The sequence below is a fragment of the Colletotrichum higginsianum genome, chromosome 6, assembly GCF_001672515.1.
Source record: "Colletotrichum higginsianum IMI 349063 chromosome 6, whole genome shotgun sequence".
Lineage (NCBI taxonomy): Eukaryota > Fungi > Ascomycota > Sordariomycetes > Glomerellales > Glomerellaceae > Colletotrichum > Colletotrichum higginsianum.
In genome coordinates, this window is record NC_030959.1 from 208,668 (window position 1) to 227,750 (window position 19,083).

At 55.9% G+C, this 19,083-nt stretch overlaps 5 protein-coding genes across 5 annotated transcripts; 2 read left to right on the top strand and 3 right to left on the bottom strand.

Moving 5' to 3' along the window:
* Positions 1-45: 45 nt before the first annotated feature.
* On the bottom strand, positions 46-3,388 carry CH63R_08470 (BZIP family transcription factor; the record flags this gene model as incomplete). Its single annotated transcript, XM_018303444.1, has 4 exons — positions 46-137; positions 205-1,873; positions 2,049-3,173; positions 3,218-3,388. The coding sequence occupies 4 exons, from the start codon at positions 3,386-3,388 to the stop codon at positions 46-48; spliced, it is 3,057 nt and encodes a 1,018-aa protein (XP_018155467.1).
* Positions 3,389-6,267: 2,879 nt separating this feature from the next.
* CH63R_08471 (Hydroxyproline-rich glycoprotein vsp-3) lies at positions 6,268-6,810 on the bottom strand (the record flags this gene model as incomplete). The annotated part of the gene is made up of 1 exon (XM_018303445.1): positions 6,268-6,810. The coding sequence occupies one exon, from the start codon at positions 6,808-6,810 to the stop codon at positions 6,268-6,270; it is 543 nt and encodes a 180-aa protein (XP_018155468.1).
* Positions 6,811-8,009: 1,199 nt separating this feature from the next.
* Positions 8,010-9,030, top strand: CH63R_08472 (Tat pathway signal sequence; the record flags this gene model as incomplete). Its single annotated transcript, XM_018303446.1, has 4 exons — positions 8,010-8,253; positions 8,313-8,435; positions 8,489-8,715; positions 8,821-9,030. The coding sequence occupies 4 exons, from the start codon at positions 8,010-8,012 to the stop codon at positions 9,028-9,030; spliced, it is 804 nt and encodes a 267-aa protein (XP_018155469.1).
* A 697-nt stretch (positions 9,031-9,727) lies between these two features.
* Positions 9,728-12,129, top strand: CH63R_08473 (Serine threonine kinase; the record flags this gene model as incomplete). Its single annotated transcript, XM_018303447.1, has 2 exons — positions 9,728-9,876; positions 9,951-12,129. 2 exons carry the CDS (start codon positions 9,728-9,730, stop codon positions 12,127-12,129), a joined length of 2,328 nt encoding a protein of 775 aa, XP_018155470.1.
* Positions 12,130-12,435: 306 nt separating this feature from the next.
* On the bottom strand, positions 12,436-13,610 carry CH63R_08474 (DNA repair protein; the record flags this gene model as incomplete). The annotated part of the gene is made up of 2 exons (XM_018303448.1): positions 12,436-13,320; positions 13,383-13,610. 2 exons carry the CDS (start codon positions 13,608-13,610, stop codon positions 12,436-12,438), a joined length of 1,113 nt encoding a protein of 370 aa, XP_018155471.1.
* Between the last annotated feature and the right edge of the window lie 5,473 nt (positions 13,611-19,083).

Sequence of the window (19,083 nt, forward strand, 5' to 3'; positions counted from 1 at the left end):
GAAACAATGAGTCTTTCTCTCCCCTTCCCCCCCAGCTAGTGCACACTACGTCACTAGAGAAGCCCAGAACGAGATGTTGAGATCCTTCGGCCGCACACCCGGCGACCGTCCAAGACAAACCGACCTCAGTCCGATCTCTGCGTCCATGTCAGCCCCGGTCTCTGTCAACAAAATTCATGCCAGATTCAATCGACGACCACGTACCTTGAACCAACACCCCGACGTTGATCGTCACCGACCGTTTATTCGCCCCCGCCGCCGTCGGCAACTGGCTCGACGAGTCCGCCCCGCCCCGGAGGCCCGGGTCGATGTTCTCGCCTAGGTCGACGTCCGTCGGCTTCGTCGGCTTCAGGTTCACCCCGAGCCACTCCCTCGCGTAGGCCTCGAGGGGGTTCGGAGGGTGGTCCCTGGTCATGGTGTCCACGATATCGGCGGCCGTCCCCTGCGCGCTCGACCCGGCCGCGGCGCCGCCGGACGCCGTGTCGATCGAGAAGTCCGCCGGGTCGATATCGGCCGTAACGAAGTCGGAGGCGGGCGGGATGACGACGCCGCGCTGCTGCAGCACCCATTCGACCTCATCGGCGTCGTAGAAGTCGCCTTCAAACCCCGGGACGGTCGTGCGCAGCTTCGCATGTTCCTGGTCGATGCGAAGGTCCCGCATCTCCTCCGTCTCGGCGTCCCACGGCCCTAGACCGAACAACGAGTCGACCTTTTGTCGGCGGGGCTCGGCGGTGCCTTGGTTCCCGATGATTCGCCTCGGACTGTTGCTGCTACTGCTGCCGTCGGGGCCGCCGTCGCCGCCGCCGCCGCCGATGGGCGGATACGCCGACACGTTCATCTCATTCATCTCGCCGAACCAGGTGCCGCCGCCGCCGAGGTGTAGAAAGGGGAAGCGCCAGTTGAACATGGTCTCGCGTTGGTTCACACTGAGGCAGTTAGCGAGTCGCTCGAGGATGCGCTCTCTGGGCTCGAACAGCAGGCAGAAGCCGAAGGCACTGGAGACGAGCGACGGCGGCGGGTTGGACATGCGCATCAGCAGGTAGCCCTTCTCCAGCGTCGACCGCTGCAACCGCCGCCCGAACGTGCGCTCCTGATACGCGTACGAGCTCGGCCCCGAGAGCATGGAGAAGAGCGCCTCAGACAAGGGCTGTTCGGATGGACCGCCGTGCGAGTCTGACGCGGGGGCCATCAGGCTTTGGTGTTCGATGGACATACCGAAAGGAAAGCTAGCATTGTCCGGCGTCGCCTCCGTCACAATCTCGTAGCCCAAAGGCGCCTGCGAGAGACCCATAGAATGCGGCGCCTGAGATTGGTTGTCGACGGCCCACGACGTCGTGTGCACCGCCGTCAGCCCGTGGGGGTGTGGGCGAGCGTTGTTGGAGTGCAGAGGGGCGTTGTTGTAACTGGCCATGTAGCCTCCGTACGCCGCTGTCGTTGTCGTCGTCGTCGATGTCGTCGTCGCTGTTGTTGCCGCCATATCGAGGGACTTGCCGGGGTTTCTGGGCTTGTCGGCCGCGGGCGAGGCCGACTTGTCGCTGTGCTGCCCACGGGCCCGGGACGGGCTGGTGTCCTGCGCCGCCTCGCCCTCGTTCTCCTGGCTGGCCGGCAGCTCGTCGTCCCCCTCGGGCTCCAGGCTCGATTTCCGTGCCAGCGAGACGAACTTCTCCGTCGTCGACTGCAGTTGGAGACCGAACTCGGGCGTGCTCTCGTGCATACCCTTGCTGACGGCGAAGTCATAGAGCTTCATGAACTCTTTGCTCATCTCCTCGTTGGTCCGTCTCAGCTCGTCCACCTTCTTCTCGAGCGACTGAATGGCCGTTTCCTTGCGGTTGCGGTAGGCTCTCTGCGCAAGGCGGATTTGCGTACGACGGCGCTGCTCTTGTCAGATTCGGGTTCGCGCGAGTACGAATACGACCATTTCCAACAAAAAAAAACCCGCAAAAAAAAAAAACCCCCCTCCGAATCCTCTAAAAAGTCAGGACGAAAATGGCTTTGCAGGAAAGAAGCGCGTTGCTAGGTCGGGTCGTCGGCCGATGATCAAAACTCACATCTTTGGCTGTCTCGTCATTCGTGTCCAGACGCGGTCTACCTCGCGATCGCTTCTTCTCTTCCTCTTCCTGATGGCCGGCATCGGTATCGGACGACTGAGCCTTTGGCCGCTTCTTGGATCGACTCGACTCACTGTCCGTCACTGCGCCGGGCCTCCCGGCTGGCAGGCTCCTCGCAGCGCGAGGATCCAACGTGCCATCGTCATACGACTCGGCATTGAGGATGGAAAGCTTGGGGTTCTGCATGAATGGGAGCGGGGAGCCGTCAGGGAAGTGAACACCGGGAGAATGGCGATGCAGGAAGTCGTCGTCGCCGTGGCCGTCGCCGTGGCCGTAGCCGTCGTCGTTGTCGTCGTTGATGTTGTTATTGTTGTAGTAGTGGAGTAGATGGTCCGGTCCAGATCCAGATCCAGAAGGGCCGGACAAAGAAAAAGCAGCCTGGGGCTCAGTGGGGATGTGTGTGGGATCTGAATGCGGAAATCGAATCGGGACTAGGTCGACAGCGGTTGGGGGATAGCCGGGCTCCTGGGCAGAAAGGAACTCGAAGCCGGTTCCAGTGATTGGGATTTGGATCTGGGCCTGCAACAACCTGGGGTCGTGGGGGTGGCGAAGCAGAGGTACCGGGTGAGGTTCCGGTGATGAGGAGGCAACAGAGGCAGAATCGACGGGGGAAGGGTAGAGAAGTAATTGCCGATATTGCTCTTGGCTTTGACGGGGATGAGAGTGAAGTTCGGGACGATGGTGATGCTGCTGCTGCTGCTGCTGCTGCTGGTACGGTGGTTCTTGTTTTTGTTGTTGTTGGTGGTGGTGGTGGTGGTGTTGTTGGGAGGGGTTGCAGTAAAAGGCCTGCGTGTCTTGCCGGTGGTGGGCGTTGGGATACTCGTGATTATGGTGACGCTGCACGTGAGAAGCGTACGAGGGATGGGAGAAAAGAGGCGGCTGAGAATCCGGGTGGAGTTGATTACTAGTGGGCGCCGGCGCAGCGTCCCGCTGGAACACCGAAGTCGAAGACAGAGGTGGATGGTCCAATGCACCGAAGCCGCCGGCGTATCCCTCGGCCTGCTGATTAATTAGACGACGATGGCGATGTGTTACAGTAACGGATGTGCCTGACGGCGGTCGTTGCTGTGTTAGCCGCTGGACGGGGAAAGGGGAAACGCCGTGGCCACGCTGGTCTGGAAAGCCGCGTTCAGCATGTGTTTGGCGCGAAGGGTGATGAGGGGGACAGGGGCGAGGTGGACGACGATGGGGAGGAGCAGCACCAGCTGCAGACGGCTTTTCCAAATCTGTGGCCGCGTCGGCCGGCGCATCATCCTGACCCAGACCGATGGGACGGACATGATTACTCATAGCCACCGAGAGGTGAGTTGAATGACTGAAGAGATCCGCCCGAGGAAAACTCTAAAAGAGGCCGACTAACACATCTGATCTGCACGGTCTCGCTGTTAGTACTATGGGCTTGCGGGATGTGCGCTAGGCTCTGTTAACATCTGCTAGTGGCCATACGCTCAAGCCCCAGGTATCGAAGTCTCTTCGGTCATTGCAGGAGGCGACCAACCCTCGTCCGGTCGTGCATAATAGGGACCGGATCACTGATATTACTGACAACGTCCAGCACGGCCGGTGGAGAGTTTCTCAAACAAGTAATAAAGGCGAGATGAAGAGTTAAAAAAAAAAAAAGTAAACCCCGATGAGAGAGGGTGAAAGGAGCCCGACTTACCTAAGCTTGACGATGATGATGTAGATGATGAAGAAGAAGACGGACGAAAGGTGATTGAGAGACATCAGACGAGAGGCGGCGGCGTCTCAGTGAAGATAAATGAAATTCACCGCAAGGAAGCATGCTCTTCTTCATTCAAGCTTACTCGCGAATGAGACAACCCAACCATGTGCATGACACACACATACACGCGCGCGCGCGCACACGCACACACATGAACGGTGATGATGTGCGTGCGTATGTATATTTATGTAGTATACCTGTCCGGGGAGGGTCGTACATGGTTTTGACGAAGAAGCCTCCGTTGCGGGGGCCGTGGCTGTGAATAAACCGGACAAGAACAAGAAGAAGCAAATTGCCCATTCGAATCAGCTGCCCCTGTTCCTCAACCCGGGGGGGGGGAGACAGACGTCTTACCCTGTTCGACACGCAGAACATTCTCTTAAGGCGGACCTAGCCGGTCTTGTTTGTGGTGAGGGCGAGTGAGGCAAGTTGGGTTTCTTCGGGGTTGCTTGCCATTGGCAACACGGTGGCCTGTCGAACAGCTAGGAGAACTATGAATGAAGTTTCCGTGTAGCTGTTGCCCGCAGGAGAAGGATTCCCTGCCGCCTTGGGGGCCCAGCCGGTATCATCACATCATGTCAGTTAGGGGTCCCGGTTCGTTGGTCTCGCGTGTGAAACTGCAAGGTGATCGAAACCCGAACGCAGCTGCCAGGGGGCGTCACTTGGGCCACTGGGAACCAACGGTATGAAGGGAAGATGAGATGCAGGCATTGTCTTTTTTTTCCCCTTCTTTTTGTTTTTTGGTTGATATCACACTCTAGACCTCCAGTCAAGATGCAAACCCGTCCGTCTGGCAGCCTCACTCCGAGTCTGGGGCGTCGTGTTGGATCCTCGAGCAGCAAGGATCGCCGCAACATCACGCCAGAATGTGAGTTCCAACCGGAGGATTTTTACCGTTTTGGGAAGCGTCTAGAAAGGGGGAAAAGCAGCGAAGGTCTCTTTTGTAAAGAAGCAGACAGGGAAAACCATAAAACCTTCCTCCTACCCCCCTTGTAAGACGTCTTGCAGTCGTTCTCAGTTTCTGGGCGGCGAAAAAAATTATAAAACGTGGGGGGAGGGGCGTAAAATGAGCTCGAGAGCCCCGGCGTGCATGCAACGCCGGGTGCGACAGTCGGGGTTGATTGGCCCATCTTGCATCGGCAACAGCTCGCCTCATGATCTTGACGCGGCTCAGAGAATCTGCGAGATTGTCCAAGCAGGCCAGCAAGCGGTAGGCGACATACAGTGCAGCGTAGAATGGCATCAGCTCGTCCATCTGCCACCCAGCGAGTAGTGCCTCGTAGAACCTATCATGACAGGGGTTCTAGACTCGGCAAACTCTAGAATGTGAGACTTGACGCGTCTGCCCATCCATATAATCCATGAAGAACGTGTCATGCGGGCAAATTGACAATGGCGCTGAACTGGTATCCGTAACGGCATCCAGTCAGGTGCCTTATTTTGTAAATATTTTATGCGACTAGGGACTCGGCGTCCGCCCCCCCACGTCCGTCAGGCCCGGGGAAAACCTCCCTCCCTCTCCGGCCCAGTGCATGGCAGGGCAAAGATGTGGCGTGACAGGCAGGCGGCTCATCATAATGACTCCAATGTCAAGGATGACACCACTCGCCTGTTCGATCTGGATTCCGTCCAACGGCAGCGAGATCGTGTTACTCTGGACAGTCTTGGGTGGCTTGGGAGGCTTGGGAGGCTTGGGAGGCTTGAGAGGCTTGAGAGGCTTGAGAGGCTTGAGAGGCTTGAGAGGCTAGAGGCTGGAGACTAGAGAGAGAGGGGAGAGAGGAGACAAGCCACGCCAGCCAATCCACCCTCGCCTCATCTCGACAGGGGAATGGCGACGATCCTAGCCGGATCGATACATTGAACATTAGGTACCGCCGTTCTCTCTCGGCGGCAGTCATGATAGCCACGCGAGGATGGCCGGAAGATCATCCTCCTCGACGTCGAACTTTTCTTTTCTTTCACTACCCAAAAGAGTCTCTTTGTTGACGCGGAAATGAGTTGATTTCCCGCCTGTCTTTGACGCAATCACCACGAGCTGCGTGTGATGAGAGTCGCACCAAGTGCCTCAAGAACTCGAAATTTGCCAAGATGCGCGCGCGATGCAACCCGAACTCTCAGGCCCCCTTTTCTTCATGCTGCACCATCCGCACCAGTCACCGTGCATCATATCACCCACGCTACAGATGTGACGCCAAAGTTCGGAGTTGTAAAGAGTCTGGTGAATTGTAAAGCTGGCTGCTGCGTTGCCCGGGGCTTGTATGTATCTCGATCCTTCTCAAAATATGTACTCTCTGTCTACTTTCGTCATGCATTATGCTTCAGAACTAATCCACGCGCCACTTCGATTCATCAGTATTAACTTAAACACTAATTACATGCTACCCGTCGGATAGCCCTTTAAATGCTGTCTCCTGCAGACATGCGGGAGGCATGGGCTCAGTAGTGAACCGACTCAAGGAAGTTGATGGCGGGCTCGGCCTCGGGTGCTGCCTCCTTCTTGTAGTGTACTGACTCAAGGAAGTTGATTGCAGGCTCAGCTTCAGGTGCTGCTTCTTTCTTGTAATGAACCGATTCGAGGAAGTTGATGGCGGGCTCAGCTTCAGGGGCCGCCTCCTTTTTGTAGTGAACCGACTCAAGGAAGTTGATGGCGGGCTCAGCTTCAGGGGCCGCCTCCTTTTTGTAGTGAACCGACTCAAGGAAGTTGATGGCGGGCTCAGCTTCAGGTGCTGCTTCTTTCTTGTAATGAACCGACTCAAGGAAGTTGATGGCGGGCTCAGCTTCAGGTGCTGCCTCCTTCTTATAATGCACTGACTCGAGGAAGTTGATGGCGGGCTCAGCTTCGGGTGCTGCCTCTTTTTTGTAATGAACCGACTCGAGGAAAGAAATGCTCGCCTCTCCGTTTGACTCGACCTTCGCGCCGGTAGGGGCGGCGACGGCGAAAGAGGCACCGGCGATGAGGAGAACGGACGATGCCTTCATTGTGACTAGCGAATATGTAGAGGATAGAAAAGAGTCAAAGGTGGTGGTGTACAGGACTGGGATGGATGGGATTGCAGGCTTGGCTTTGGTCATCACGAGGAACGGCAAGCGTACACAGACCATTCGTTTTATACACACAAACTCGTCGCAATCTGGTATTCATGTGGCTTCGCATGACTCTTGAGCATCTGTATATCGCGAAGGAAGCTAAGACAGAATCGGCAGCTGGATCTAGTCGTGTGAATAACGAAGATATCGGCATCGGCGCCGACGAAGGTGTCATTGTCAACTTAAGCCGTCAATGGAACCGGCACTAGGTACTAGGCATAAAGCAAACCTTATCTCGTCTCAAAAGGGTCAAGGGCCATCAATGGGACCGTGAGTATCTACCCACTCCGTATACATACGACCATATCATGAGCCCCGCCATTCTGACTCAAGATTTTCTGCTGCGGGGTGCCCTGGATGTTTTTGCCTCGTGACGGCTCGTAGTCATTTGTGGGAGCACGAGCTGGTAAGCCGTGCGTATCGCTGTCGTCTCGCCACCATTGTCGAACTTAATTCCTTATAAGAAAGCACTCGAGAGGAATGTGCAACCGAAGAGGTCAGTATGCTATGCAAGGTAGCCTAATAGAAAACACCACAAGCCAGCTCGATTGGCAACACCCATCTTGCCGACCAACCAGCTTCCTGTTGATGAGAACAAGCCTTTTGGCCCGCAACGGCTGTGACCTTGGGTCCAGAAGACCCGGCAGACTCGATCATCGGGCATGAAGAACTAAGCTTTTCGACTTCGGCCGGCATCACCAAAGAGGAAGGTGGCCGGCCGTGTCGGCGCGCCGAGTCAGAAGGTTTTGCGCGTTTGATAACGGAGGACATCATTAGGTGAGGACCTATATCAAGGCACAAGTGCTTGAAAGCCCACGTGGTGTCCCTAAAGGTCAAGCGCAAGCGCAAAAGCCCATGCGGTAGTTGGGTTTGATTCGTGGAAGTTATTTCGGCCCACGAGTCATGGGATGACGAGATAGCCCCAGACCACAGTTGATAGGATACTGACGGTCGCTTTATCTCCCCGATTTTGGAGGTTTAGCTACCAGAAAACTTTCTTCTGGGAAACCTTTGTCGTGTAAATGTGTCTCTTGGCAACCTTCTTGTTCGCTTACAAGGTTTAGTATACGGCACCACAGTAAAAAAAAACAATGTCTGGCAGATTGTTTACCCAAGAAGAGGCTGGCGAGTGCGAAGCCGAGGCATTCCTATCAGAAGAAACACAGAAGCACAACGTCCGACAAAATCGTCTCTTGACCGCAAGATCTCTGCAAAACAGATTTGCGACTTCATTGTTTGCAATCAGTTGTGCAATCCTGGGTCTGGCTGTGTGGATTCACGTGCACCCAAAGCAACCGACAGACCAGGATTGTGTGAGGAGACTCAACGCTCCTTGTAAGTTCATTCTTTTGATCCATGCATCGATCAAAGTCAGTGACTTACAACATCATCAGCCCCGGTTCACGACGTGTTGGAGTACGAGGATGTGCAGTTCGATAACGCATTCTGGAAACCCAGCCCGTACAAAGGCAAGCCAACGCCCGAGCTGGAGGCGAAATGGAAGGAGTTATGGTATTGTAAGTGTACCCAATACTCGGCCGGCGAGAAGAGCTTCTAACCCCCCACCTAGACGGCTCGTTTGATCTTCCGAGCTCGACGCTGCCAGCCCTGAACAAGTCTCCCAACGGCGTTGGCGGTGATGCCTGGGCCCGTACGGCGTCCGGTAACCTACTCGCTGGCCTCGAAGTCTTTCACAACCTCCACTGCCTGAACTTGGTTCGGCAATACGTGCACAAGGACGATTTCGACTACAGCAACGACCCTGCTTTCATTGGCGACGATGAAGTTGTGCTTGCGGTGAGTCAAATTGCGGGTTAACTGGGACTCCTCCAACAACGGGAGTTACAATAGCCTTTTTAAGCCGTTAAAGAGTACTTCTGAGTAGATACTGACTTTCTAAAGCACGTCGACCATTGCATTGAGGCTCTCAGGATACGGCTCCAGTGCTACGCTGATGTAACGCCCTTCTTGCATACTAATGGATCCAAAGGCACCCAGCCAGACTTCAACACACAACACCGATGCCCCAAGTATGATCGCATCGTCGAGTGGGCGAAAGAGCGACAGATTATGGTTGAAGTGCATGGCGAACACGAAGAGCATGGACATTAGACGAACAGAAATTAAGTTATACCTTGCAACAGGAAGTAATTTTAAGAAACAGTAGCAGTTTAGTGTTGAAGCTTAATACAACTCTTTGGTGGGCATGAGTAAACAATAATTACATAAGCGCACAGCTGCTTCCGGCTGACATAAGCACATTGGCGGCGGCCCCTCAGCGCTCCGTCCCTATTGGGGCTGGAATCCAAACCCCCGCTAGCTGGCTGCTAACCCGTAGTGTAACGGCCCCGAGTCCCCTCGAAAAGAAAAGGGGGGCTTCGGCCGGATTCCCCACCAAACGCTCCCGGGCCCTCTTCACCCGCCTCCGCTCTCTGCTCGCCTCCCCTAGAGTCTCACCAGTCTCACCAGACGGTTACGATCCCCTCCTCCTCCCCATCTAACCAACAACCTTCATCCTTTCCTTCCCCGGCGTATCCCCCTCTTCTAGGAAGGGTAGCGATCGACAACCTCTGACAATACAGTCAATCGCTGTGCTGCCTGACACACCAGAGTCGCCTCGTTTTCTTGTCGGTACACAAGCAATAACTATCGGCATTGGGCATGCGCAGTGCTCCGCGAGCCGGGATCATGACCAATTCGCGACTCTAACGGCATCCAGCGAGGGCCAGCAACCACCTTCTCCAAACTCTCTGAAGCGTCTAACGAGACGAGCGCCGCGGGCAGATCGCCATCCTTGCTACCCCACGCCATGGCCGACGACGGCCCTGACCCCGGTTGGACCACGGTTCATCTGAAGTCCCAAACGCACCCCGACCGCCTCCCACCAGCCCACCGCGAGCTCTACGAAAAGTCCAAGATCCGAGAATGGGAAATGTCATCGGGCCATTGGTCTGGCGTGTAAGTCTGCTCCCCGCCATCTTTGCCCCTTCCGTTGATTGAAGATGGCCCGAGCTGACATGAATGCGTCGCAGTGGGAAACACCCAGACGACTTCGTCGAGGCCAAGAAGATACACTCCAAGATCATCGCACCCAAAGACAACGACCTGGGTATGGGCACCTTTGGCCGCGTCGAGAGGGTCACGCATCGCACCGTCCGTCTGGCGCGGAAGTGGATCAAGCCTCAGCGCAACCAGACCTTCCACACCCTGCGAAGGGAGGCCCTTGCCATGGAGCGACTGGATCACGACCACATCGTCAAGCTGATCGGGACTTATACCTTCAAACAGCGAGAGCTCTACCTTCTCATATGGCCTGTCGCTGTCTGTAATCTCGACGAGCTGCTCACCGATCTCGCCGACCTGAGAAGCGGCCAGGGTGATCGGGGCGACATCTTGAAGAGGCTCGAAGACCTTGACATATCCGATCCGACCCTCGTCGAGTGTGGCCGCCGACACGGCCCCGCAGAAGCCAACAACAGTTCGAGGTGTCCTCTCGACTTCCTCCAGCGCATCATGGGCTGCGTTGCGCAGGCCGTCGCCCACTGCCACGCCTCCAAGGTTCGCCACCTTGACCTCAAGCCGAGCAACATCCTCCTGAACCCCAACAAGGTCTATCTCGCCGACTTTGGCATCGCTCGGGATTTCCACAACCAGGATAACACCGCTACCATGGGCCTGCACGGAACCCCCAAATGGCGACCCCCCGAGGCCTACATCCCGGAGGAATATTCGACTCAGTGCGCCGACATTTACTGCCTGGGTCTCATATACCTGAACATCGCAACGCTCGTGTATCATGGCGACCTGGAAAAATTCCACTCCGTGGTCGGGGATTTGGCCCCCCGTTCGCGCGCCGAAAAGCTGGAAGCGCACCAGCAAAACCTGGCGCTCCATGCTCTGGCCACGCAGGATTTCCACGATGCCAAACACCCGACTGTCGCCCCTCGCCATATACTCGGCCTTACTGCGAGGATGGTCTCGTCGGACCCCAAGTCCAGACCCAGGGCGGATGAAGTGGATCAAGAACTCGTCGATCTCGGCGGCATCGAACAGGTTTACCACAACAGCTGCTGTCGAAAGAGCACCCGACATGTTGTGAAAAGGGTGGATGAGAGATTGTCCGCCATGGCCTCCGAGAACGCCAGGTTGAAACCGGAGAACGAACGCCTCCAGAGGGAGATCAAGGCCCTGAGAGCAATGGACGAGACGTACCGTCTGCGCATCGAAAACCAGGAGAAGAAGCATGCCAGGGACACCGACCTCCTTACCAGGCAGCGCGACGAGGAGAGGCAGAAACGGAGAAAACTCGAAGAACGGGTCAGCGAGCTGATGGAGCATGCGAGAAAACGCGTTCGTACCGGCTTACCCAGGGCAGACGCCGTCGTCGATGCTCGCTCCATCCCCGTCGCCCCCATCGCACCCTCGGTTCACGGACTGGGAATCACCAGCAGGCCACGCACCCACCCATCGTCTCAACCCGCCATACGGCCACCTCCATCGACGACGAACGCTCCATGCTCGGCAGTCCCTCGCCCGAAGCCACCGACGCGGGGTTCGAGCGGCCCCCACAAGGCCTGGGTCACCCCGAATCTCGCCGTCATGTCAGGCGCCTCTCGGTCTGATCCTGCGCGGCGGTCGTCCGACACCCCGTCTCCGAATCTGCAGTCGAGCGGCACGCTACCCACGCGCGGCTCCAACTCACGCCTGCCCGTCCTCGCCAAGATCCCGGCCACCCCGCGGTCGAGCACGCCCCACCTCGCCCGGGATCCCGGCTCGGCGGACAGCACGCAAGCCAGCATGTCTTCCTCCCTCTTTTCGCGCCTCAGCTTCGAGACGGCCACGGAAGAAGCGCTCACCCCTCCGGCAGCGAGCCCGACCCTGAAGCAAGCCGGCTTCGATATCGTGGTGCGCGAAATGCCCGACGCAAGCCCGTCCGACGAGCCGTCGACTCCCGCCCGCTCCGTCCCGCCGTCCGTGTCGTCCGCGCTGTCTTCCCCTCGCACGACCAAGGCAGAGCTCGCGTCGGTCGCCGGAAGCGAGGTTTCGCGCGACGGCGGAGTCCAGGCCAAGCAACCCCCGTCTCTACAACCGGGCAAGAGCTGGGCCGCCGTTGCGGGCGAGTCGCACGGGCTCGCAAGGATGGTCGGTCCGCCGCTGCAGATCAGCCATGCGCCCGTCAGCCCAGGAAGGAGCAGAAAGCGCGTCAGGTGAAGACCAATGGCGAAGCTGCTTGCAACACAACGAAGTATGATTTACGATTGGGATAAAGGAGCATGTTGGTTGGACACACGGGTTTACCTAGATGTATCCATTATACTCACGGTATCATGGCAAATAAAAGCGAGTGCATTTCCCCATTAATTTCCCCCCAAGTGATCGCGAAAACACGCGAATGAGCAGCAAAGTGGTATCATTTGACAAAGGCCTAAGGAACAGATGGGTACAGTATAAGTACAGACAGACAGGTCTCTCGCTCGCCCGCGTACGGGAGGGGAAACGGGAGGGGAACTCCCCCCTTCACACCCCGACTGGCGCCGGCTGCAAGCCCCTCACCCTATCCCGCATGTCCCTCTCCCTCTTCTTCGCCTTGCGCTCGATCTTGGCCGTGCGGATTTCCATCCGGGCCCGCCTGTGCCTCTGCATCTTCTTCTCGGGCGTGTCCACCATCCAGCGGTGGCCGCGCGCCAGGTCCACCCGCTCCTCCTCCTCGAGCATCTGCTTCTCCGCCTCGCGGATCGCCACAAACGCCCTGGCCCGCGCCGTCTCCCGCTTCATCAAGTCGTCAACCCGCTTGGTCGCCAACTTCCAGCTCACCTGGACCGCCCCCGCATAGGTCTCCTCGGCCCCCGCCGGCCGTTGCGGCGCCTTGCTGCGACGCTGCCCTTTCCCCTTCTCCCGCCTCCGCTCCGGTGTGTCCTCGTCGACTTCACGCCTCCGCGCCTCCGCCGCCTGGACCTCCTTGCCCACGATCTCGTCCCACCGATCCTCGAGCGCGGCCCACGGCGCCTCCTCGCGCTTGGACGTGAGCATCAGCTCCATCGCCTGCCGCCTCGCCTTCGTCGCGCGCTGCACGTACCGCACCACCGAGCGATGCTGCGGCTTGCCCTGCCGCAGGAAGGCGATCCCCTCGGCCGTCACGACGAGGCGCGGCACGCGCCGCGCGCCCGTGAGCTTCTCCCGCGGGACGGGGTAGCGCGGCGAGACGTACGCGGGCGGCTGGCCTTCCCTCGAGACCTTTTGCAGGAGGGGCGGCCACTTGGGCTTCTCGGGCGGCGGGACGCGGGGCGGGGGTTTCCCGGCTTCGGCTTTCGCGTCGCGCGCGCTCTTCTCGCGCAGGTGGGCTATGATCTGGGAGTGTTCCGTCGAGTCGGGGGTCTGGGCCGCTTTGAAGAGGTTGAGGAACTGGGGGAGACGGTCAGCGGGTGGAAAGGGTCTAGGGCAAGTCTCTGGCGTTGGGGCCGTACGTTGTATCCCGTGCCCAGGGCCGAGAAGACGATCCGGTAGCTCGTCTCGGTGCGGTTGCGCACAAAGGCCTTCCTCACGAGCCGCGGGATCGGGTTCTGCGTGCCCTTGCGCAGCAATTCGTCGGGGACGGGGATCGCGCGCGCCTCGCGGATGAGGGCGCGGTAGAGGGCGATGCAGGCGAGGCGGTGGCGGGAGCTGCGGGCGGGTATGAATTGAGACGGCGACATCCTTTGGCAGAGAGCGGAGCGCGGGCGTTGCTGTCGATGTCGTCTTCGTTTGTTCTCCCAGTTGGAGAACGTGTTGGGGCTTCGCGATCGTCACTTTGGAGCTTGGTCTTATCTTATCTCATATTTCTTATCGATATCCCTTTCCACTATCTTGCCTAACTTCCACGAATCATACATGCCATGGACCAACCTCACCCTTCACACTAGCCATGACAGCATGTTAGCACAACCACTGCTTTCCCATGACAAATATAATCTAGCATGAACTGTTACATGTCTGCAAGAATTTAAACAACAGAGTAATGGAAACGCAGCTAAGTAACATCATAAGCCGTCGCAGACAAACCTCAAGAAACTATCCATGTGCCGCGCTCCTCTCTGTCAGCAACCTAATGACATCTTCATTAAGTCAAAGCACCCACTTTTGGGCCACCCCCACATATGGGCCACCCAAAAATGCCTCATCACCAACCTCCTCCTTCATCCTCCTCCAACTTCAAACTATCACATCTTTTTCCAACCTTATGCAAATGGCCTCATCTTTTTAGGGCACCTTATTCTAGGCATTATGAGCCAGTATACAGAAAATGAAGTCAATCAAGCGCTTGAGGCCATTTCGAACGGTCAGAGTGTCAGGAAGGCTGCCCAGCAGTATGGTGTGCCAAGGTCTACCCTTCAGCATCGTCTTCAAGGCACCCAGGCAAGGGCAGCAGCATTTTCTGACCTGCAGAGGCTCACAGTGAGCCAGGAGGCCAAGTTGGCTGAATGGGTGCGAATCCAGCATGCCCTTGGGCTTCCTCCAACCCATCAACAAGTGAAGCATTTTGCAGAAAGAATCCTTCATGCCATAGGGGATACCCAACCTATAGGGAGAGGCTGGGTCCAGGCCTTTATAAGGAGGAATCCATCAGTCAAGGTCAAGAGAAGTTGCCCTATTGATTCAAGACGTGTTAATGGGGCATCTACTGAGGTCATCAGGGACTGGTTCAAGCATCTCGCCATACCAGAGATCATCAGCATCAAACCAGCCAACAGATATAACATGGATGAGACTGGTATCCTTGAGGGCCAGGGATCTAATGGGCTGGTGCTGGGGATGTCTGAGGCGAAGTCTATCCGCAAGAAACAGCCTGGATCAAGGGCATGGGTGTCTATTATTGAATGCATCTCTGCCCTAGGCCACAGACTTCATCCCCTTATTATATATAAGGGTAAGACAGTCCAGCAGCAGTGGTTTCCTCTAGATCTTAGCCCTTATGAAGGCTGGCAATTCACAGCAACTGAAAATGGCTGGACAACAGATGCTACTGCAGTTGAATGGCTGCAGAAGGTGTTTATCCCTCAGACTGTCCCTCAGGGCAAGGGGGATAAGGAGGAGGCTAGACTATTGATCCTGGATGGGCATGGGAGCCACACAACGACTGACTTTATGTGGTTGTGCTATATAAACAACATCCATCTATTGTTCTTACCGCCACACACCTCCCATGTCCTCCAGCCACTTGATCAAGCAGTCTTCAGCCCTCTTAAGGCAGCCTATAGGAAGGAGCTTGGATACCTTAGTCTATGGAATGACTCTACTATTGTAGGCAAGAGGAACTTCCTAGGCTGTTATTATAAGGCTGCCCTTGCAGGTATGACGATGCAGAACATCAGAAGTGGTTGGAAATGGACAGGGTTATGGCCTGTCTCTATGGCGAAGCCTCTGATGAGCTCCCTCCTACTCCCAACAACACCAAAGCCATCAGCATCGTCAGATCAGGTCAGCAAAGGGCAGTCTAGGGGCAAGGAAGCTGAAGGATGGGCATCTGCGTCGTCTGCAGTGGCATGGTCGACGCCAAGGAAGATGAAGGATCTGTCTGGCCAACTGAAGCTATTCACAGAGTTGGATAATGATGCGCATACCCAACGCCTCCTTTTCATGAAGGTGAAAAAAGGCTTCAGCGAGCAGGCCTATGAGCTGGCCACTGCCCAGCATAAGCTGGAGCTTCTGCAGGCCCAAGTTACCAACACTGCAGTAAGGAAAAGGAAGGCAGTTCAGATCAACCCAAACACTAAGTTCGCCAACATCAAAGACATCCAGAAGGCTCAGGTTGAGGCTGGCGATAAAGAGGATATCACAGATGAGTCCAGCGAGGCTGATTTACCTAGTGAGGCTGAAAGCTGTATTGTGGTGGCATCTAGGTGCAGTCAATAGTTAATTGAACATACTGGTGTCGATGGGAATACCCTCATTTTTGGGTGGCCCATATGTGGGGGTGGCCCAAAAGTGGGTGCTTTGACTTACCAGCTTCCAACGCTGCGGAGAAGACACTCTCATACCATCTGTAGCTGACGTTCGCGTTGGCGCCGTGGTAGAGTAGCAATCTAGCCATGTCTGTGTCGCCTTTCAAAACCGCTTCGTACAATGCCGGACCAAATGGATTCCACTCCCTTGACTCGTTGACATCCGAGCCATGTTGAACAAGATATTCCGCTGCAGATAGGTGGCCTACGTAGACTGCCATCTGGAGGGCCGTTCCCTTTCCGCCATAGTCACTCGATATGTCGAGTCCTTGGTCGAGAAGCAAGGTGGCGACTTCGTCATGCCCTTCAAAGAGCGCACAAAGCAGCGCTGGCCAGTATTCCCATCCCTGAAAAACGTTGGAGTCGGCGCCATGTCGAAGTAAAGCCAAAACCATGAGCTCGTCTCCCAATGACGCCGCTAGTTGCAGCGGTGTTATCGGCCCCTTGTTGACATGAGCGCCATACTGGAGTATCAACTCAGCCACATCTCTGCGACCTTCCGAAAGCGCTAGTTGAAGTGGTGTCTCATGGTTTCCTTGGTTTTCGTCGGAGTCCTCGTGATTCCCCAGCAGTCGTCTACTAATCTCCAAGAAGTCGTCCACTGCCGGCGCGTCAAGAGCTGAAGAATCCTCGGGTACCTGGGGTTCCACGTCATCGACAATGAGTGATAGCAATTCTTCCGCCATGCTCTTGCATCCCCACTCTAAAGCGCCTTGGAGTGCAAATCGGAGGTTGAATCCATTTTCGATGAGCAACTCAGCAATATCCGTGTGACCCTTGGAAAGCGCCGCCCCAAAGGCTGTCCTAAACCCCACACCTCCTTGAATGTTTACATTGGCGCCCTCTCTTATCAGGAATTCGACAACATCCAAGGACCCATTGGCCGAGGCTGCGATAACTGCTGTCCCGTATTTCCCGGCTCGCGCATTGATATCAGCGCGGTTTTTGACCAGTAATTCCACCAAGTCAACGTGGCCCCTTTTCGTGGATGCAGCTTGCAGTGCCGTTCCGTGCTTCCCGCAGACTATGTTGACGTCGGCTCCGCGCTCAAGTAGAAGTTGTACGAGGTCTCTCCGACCCTTTCTCAAGGCGATCGAAAGAGCTGTTCCAGTTTTCGCTGATTGGGCGTTGATGTTCGCTCCGTTTTCGAGTAGTAAGAGGATGGCGTTCTCGTGACCACTTCTTGTTGCCGCATGTAGAGCGAAGCCGCCCTCTGGGTACTCGTTTTCAGGATTCGGATCGCCACCGTTTCTTAGTAGCAGCCGTAAGACTTCAGTTTGGCCAGACGTTGCTGCTGTAAATATGGCACTGTTGATGAGAGAACCACTGGATCCGCTAGTTTTCAAAAGCCATGACACTGCGCTTTTGTGACCCTTTCGAGCTGCATGCTTCAACATCGTATGGTGGTCTTCGAAACATACCTTGAGTGTGATGGTAGGACGGTTAATTTCGTTGAGAAGCAATTGTATGACTTCCTCCGACTGCGATAAGCCATTGGCGAAGTGCCTAGGCGAAAGCGCGGCCGAAAGCGCGGCCAGAAGCCTTGCACCCGAGTTTTGATCGTCCATGCCAGCACCATGCTCAAGAAGAGTTTTGACAGTGTCAACACAACCACCAGCTGACGCTGCCATCAGTGCCGTTATTTCCTCATTGTCCTGAGTGTAGTGGACATCCGCGCCGTTTTCCAGTAGTGTCCGAACAATGCTCTCATGGCCTTCTTTCGCTGCTATAACTAGAGGTGGACCATATTCGCTCTGAAGATGCAGACCAGCCCCTTTATCGAGAAGTATCTTGATGACGTCAATATGTCCACCAGCTGCTGCCTTTTGAATTGCAGGTCCACCCTCCAAATCGTTTGAATCCAACTCGTTGACTGGCGCCCCGTTTTCGATGAGCAATTTGACAACTTGTGCGTGACCGTGTTTAGAGGCTCGACAGAGTGCTTTCCCCGCCTCGACGTCACCGGGAGTAACGCCGTTTGCAAGCAACAACTTCACAGGCCCCACATGGCCTTTTGACGATGCTTCTTGAAGTGCTGTGCCAGTTTTCCCTGGCACACCTGGTGCGTTTGGGTCTCCGCCTCTTTGAAGGATAAGATCAACAATCTCTTCAAGTCCAGCTCTGGAGGCTACCTGCAGTGGCGTTCCAAAAACAGTCCTGAGACGGTTCCTTCCGAGGTCATCAAACTCCCGTTCTATTAGAACATTGACGTCAATATCACTGTCCAAGAGCATCTCCACGATCGCGCGATGCCCCCGACTAGACGCTTCCAAGAGTGCAATGCTCCAGCACTCAGAATTTCCGAGCTTGATCTCCATGCCCAGGAGCGAACGTACTAGATTTCCGTCCCCTATCTCGACTGCCGCTCTCAAATACTTTGGAAACCGGCCTTTGATGTCCGGTTGATCGATACCTGCCGCAAGGAAGTACTGAACTAGCAGTCGCACAATGCCTGCATCTAGAGGCCTATAATCAAGCTGAATCAGGTCCAATGCTTCCTTGATCTCACCCCCAGGCATTGGGATTATGGGTTGAGCGCCCTTGTGCAGTAGAAGCTCAGTCACTTCATTATGACCATATTCGATAGCTGCTTTCAACGCTGTCCTGTGATCATCGTCGTCCGCGATCGATGCGTTGATAGAAGCACCTGCGTCAAGAAGGGCATTCACAGTCTCCTTGCTGCCGCTCTCGGACGCTGCAATGAGGGCATTGCCATCGAGACAGGAGCCTCTTTTGAGAAGAGTTTTGACAATCTCATGATGCCCTCCCCGTGCTGCCTGCCAGATAGCAGTTTCAGAGCGTACCTTGGCGTTGATGTTCGCACCGTGATCAAGTAGTAGCTCCACAACCTTCCCATGCCCTTGTCCTGCGGCAGCCAGGAGTGGGCTACCAAAATAAGAACAATATGGACCCCAACTGAGAAACTGCACATTTGGTCTTGCACCCTTCTCAAGAAGAACTCTTGCAACGTCATGATGCCCTCTGTCAGCAGCCGCTTGCAACGGTGTTCCATGATACCCACATTGCGCATTGAGCGTGTCGAAGGCAACAGACTTTTGAAGCCCGGGAGGATCACGATTTTCTGAGAAAAGAACATCGATAACTGATGAAAGTCCGAGAAAAGAAGCATAGTATACCTCTGTGGGAAGTTGTCCGTTTGGCGTATAACCGTTGTACTGGTCCAGAT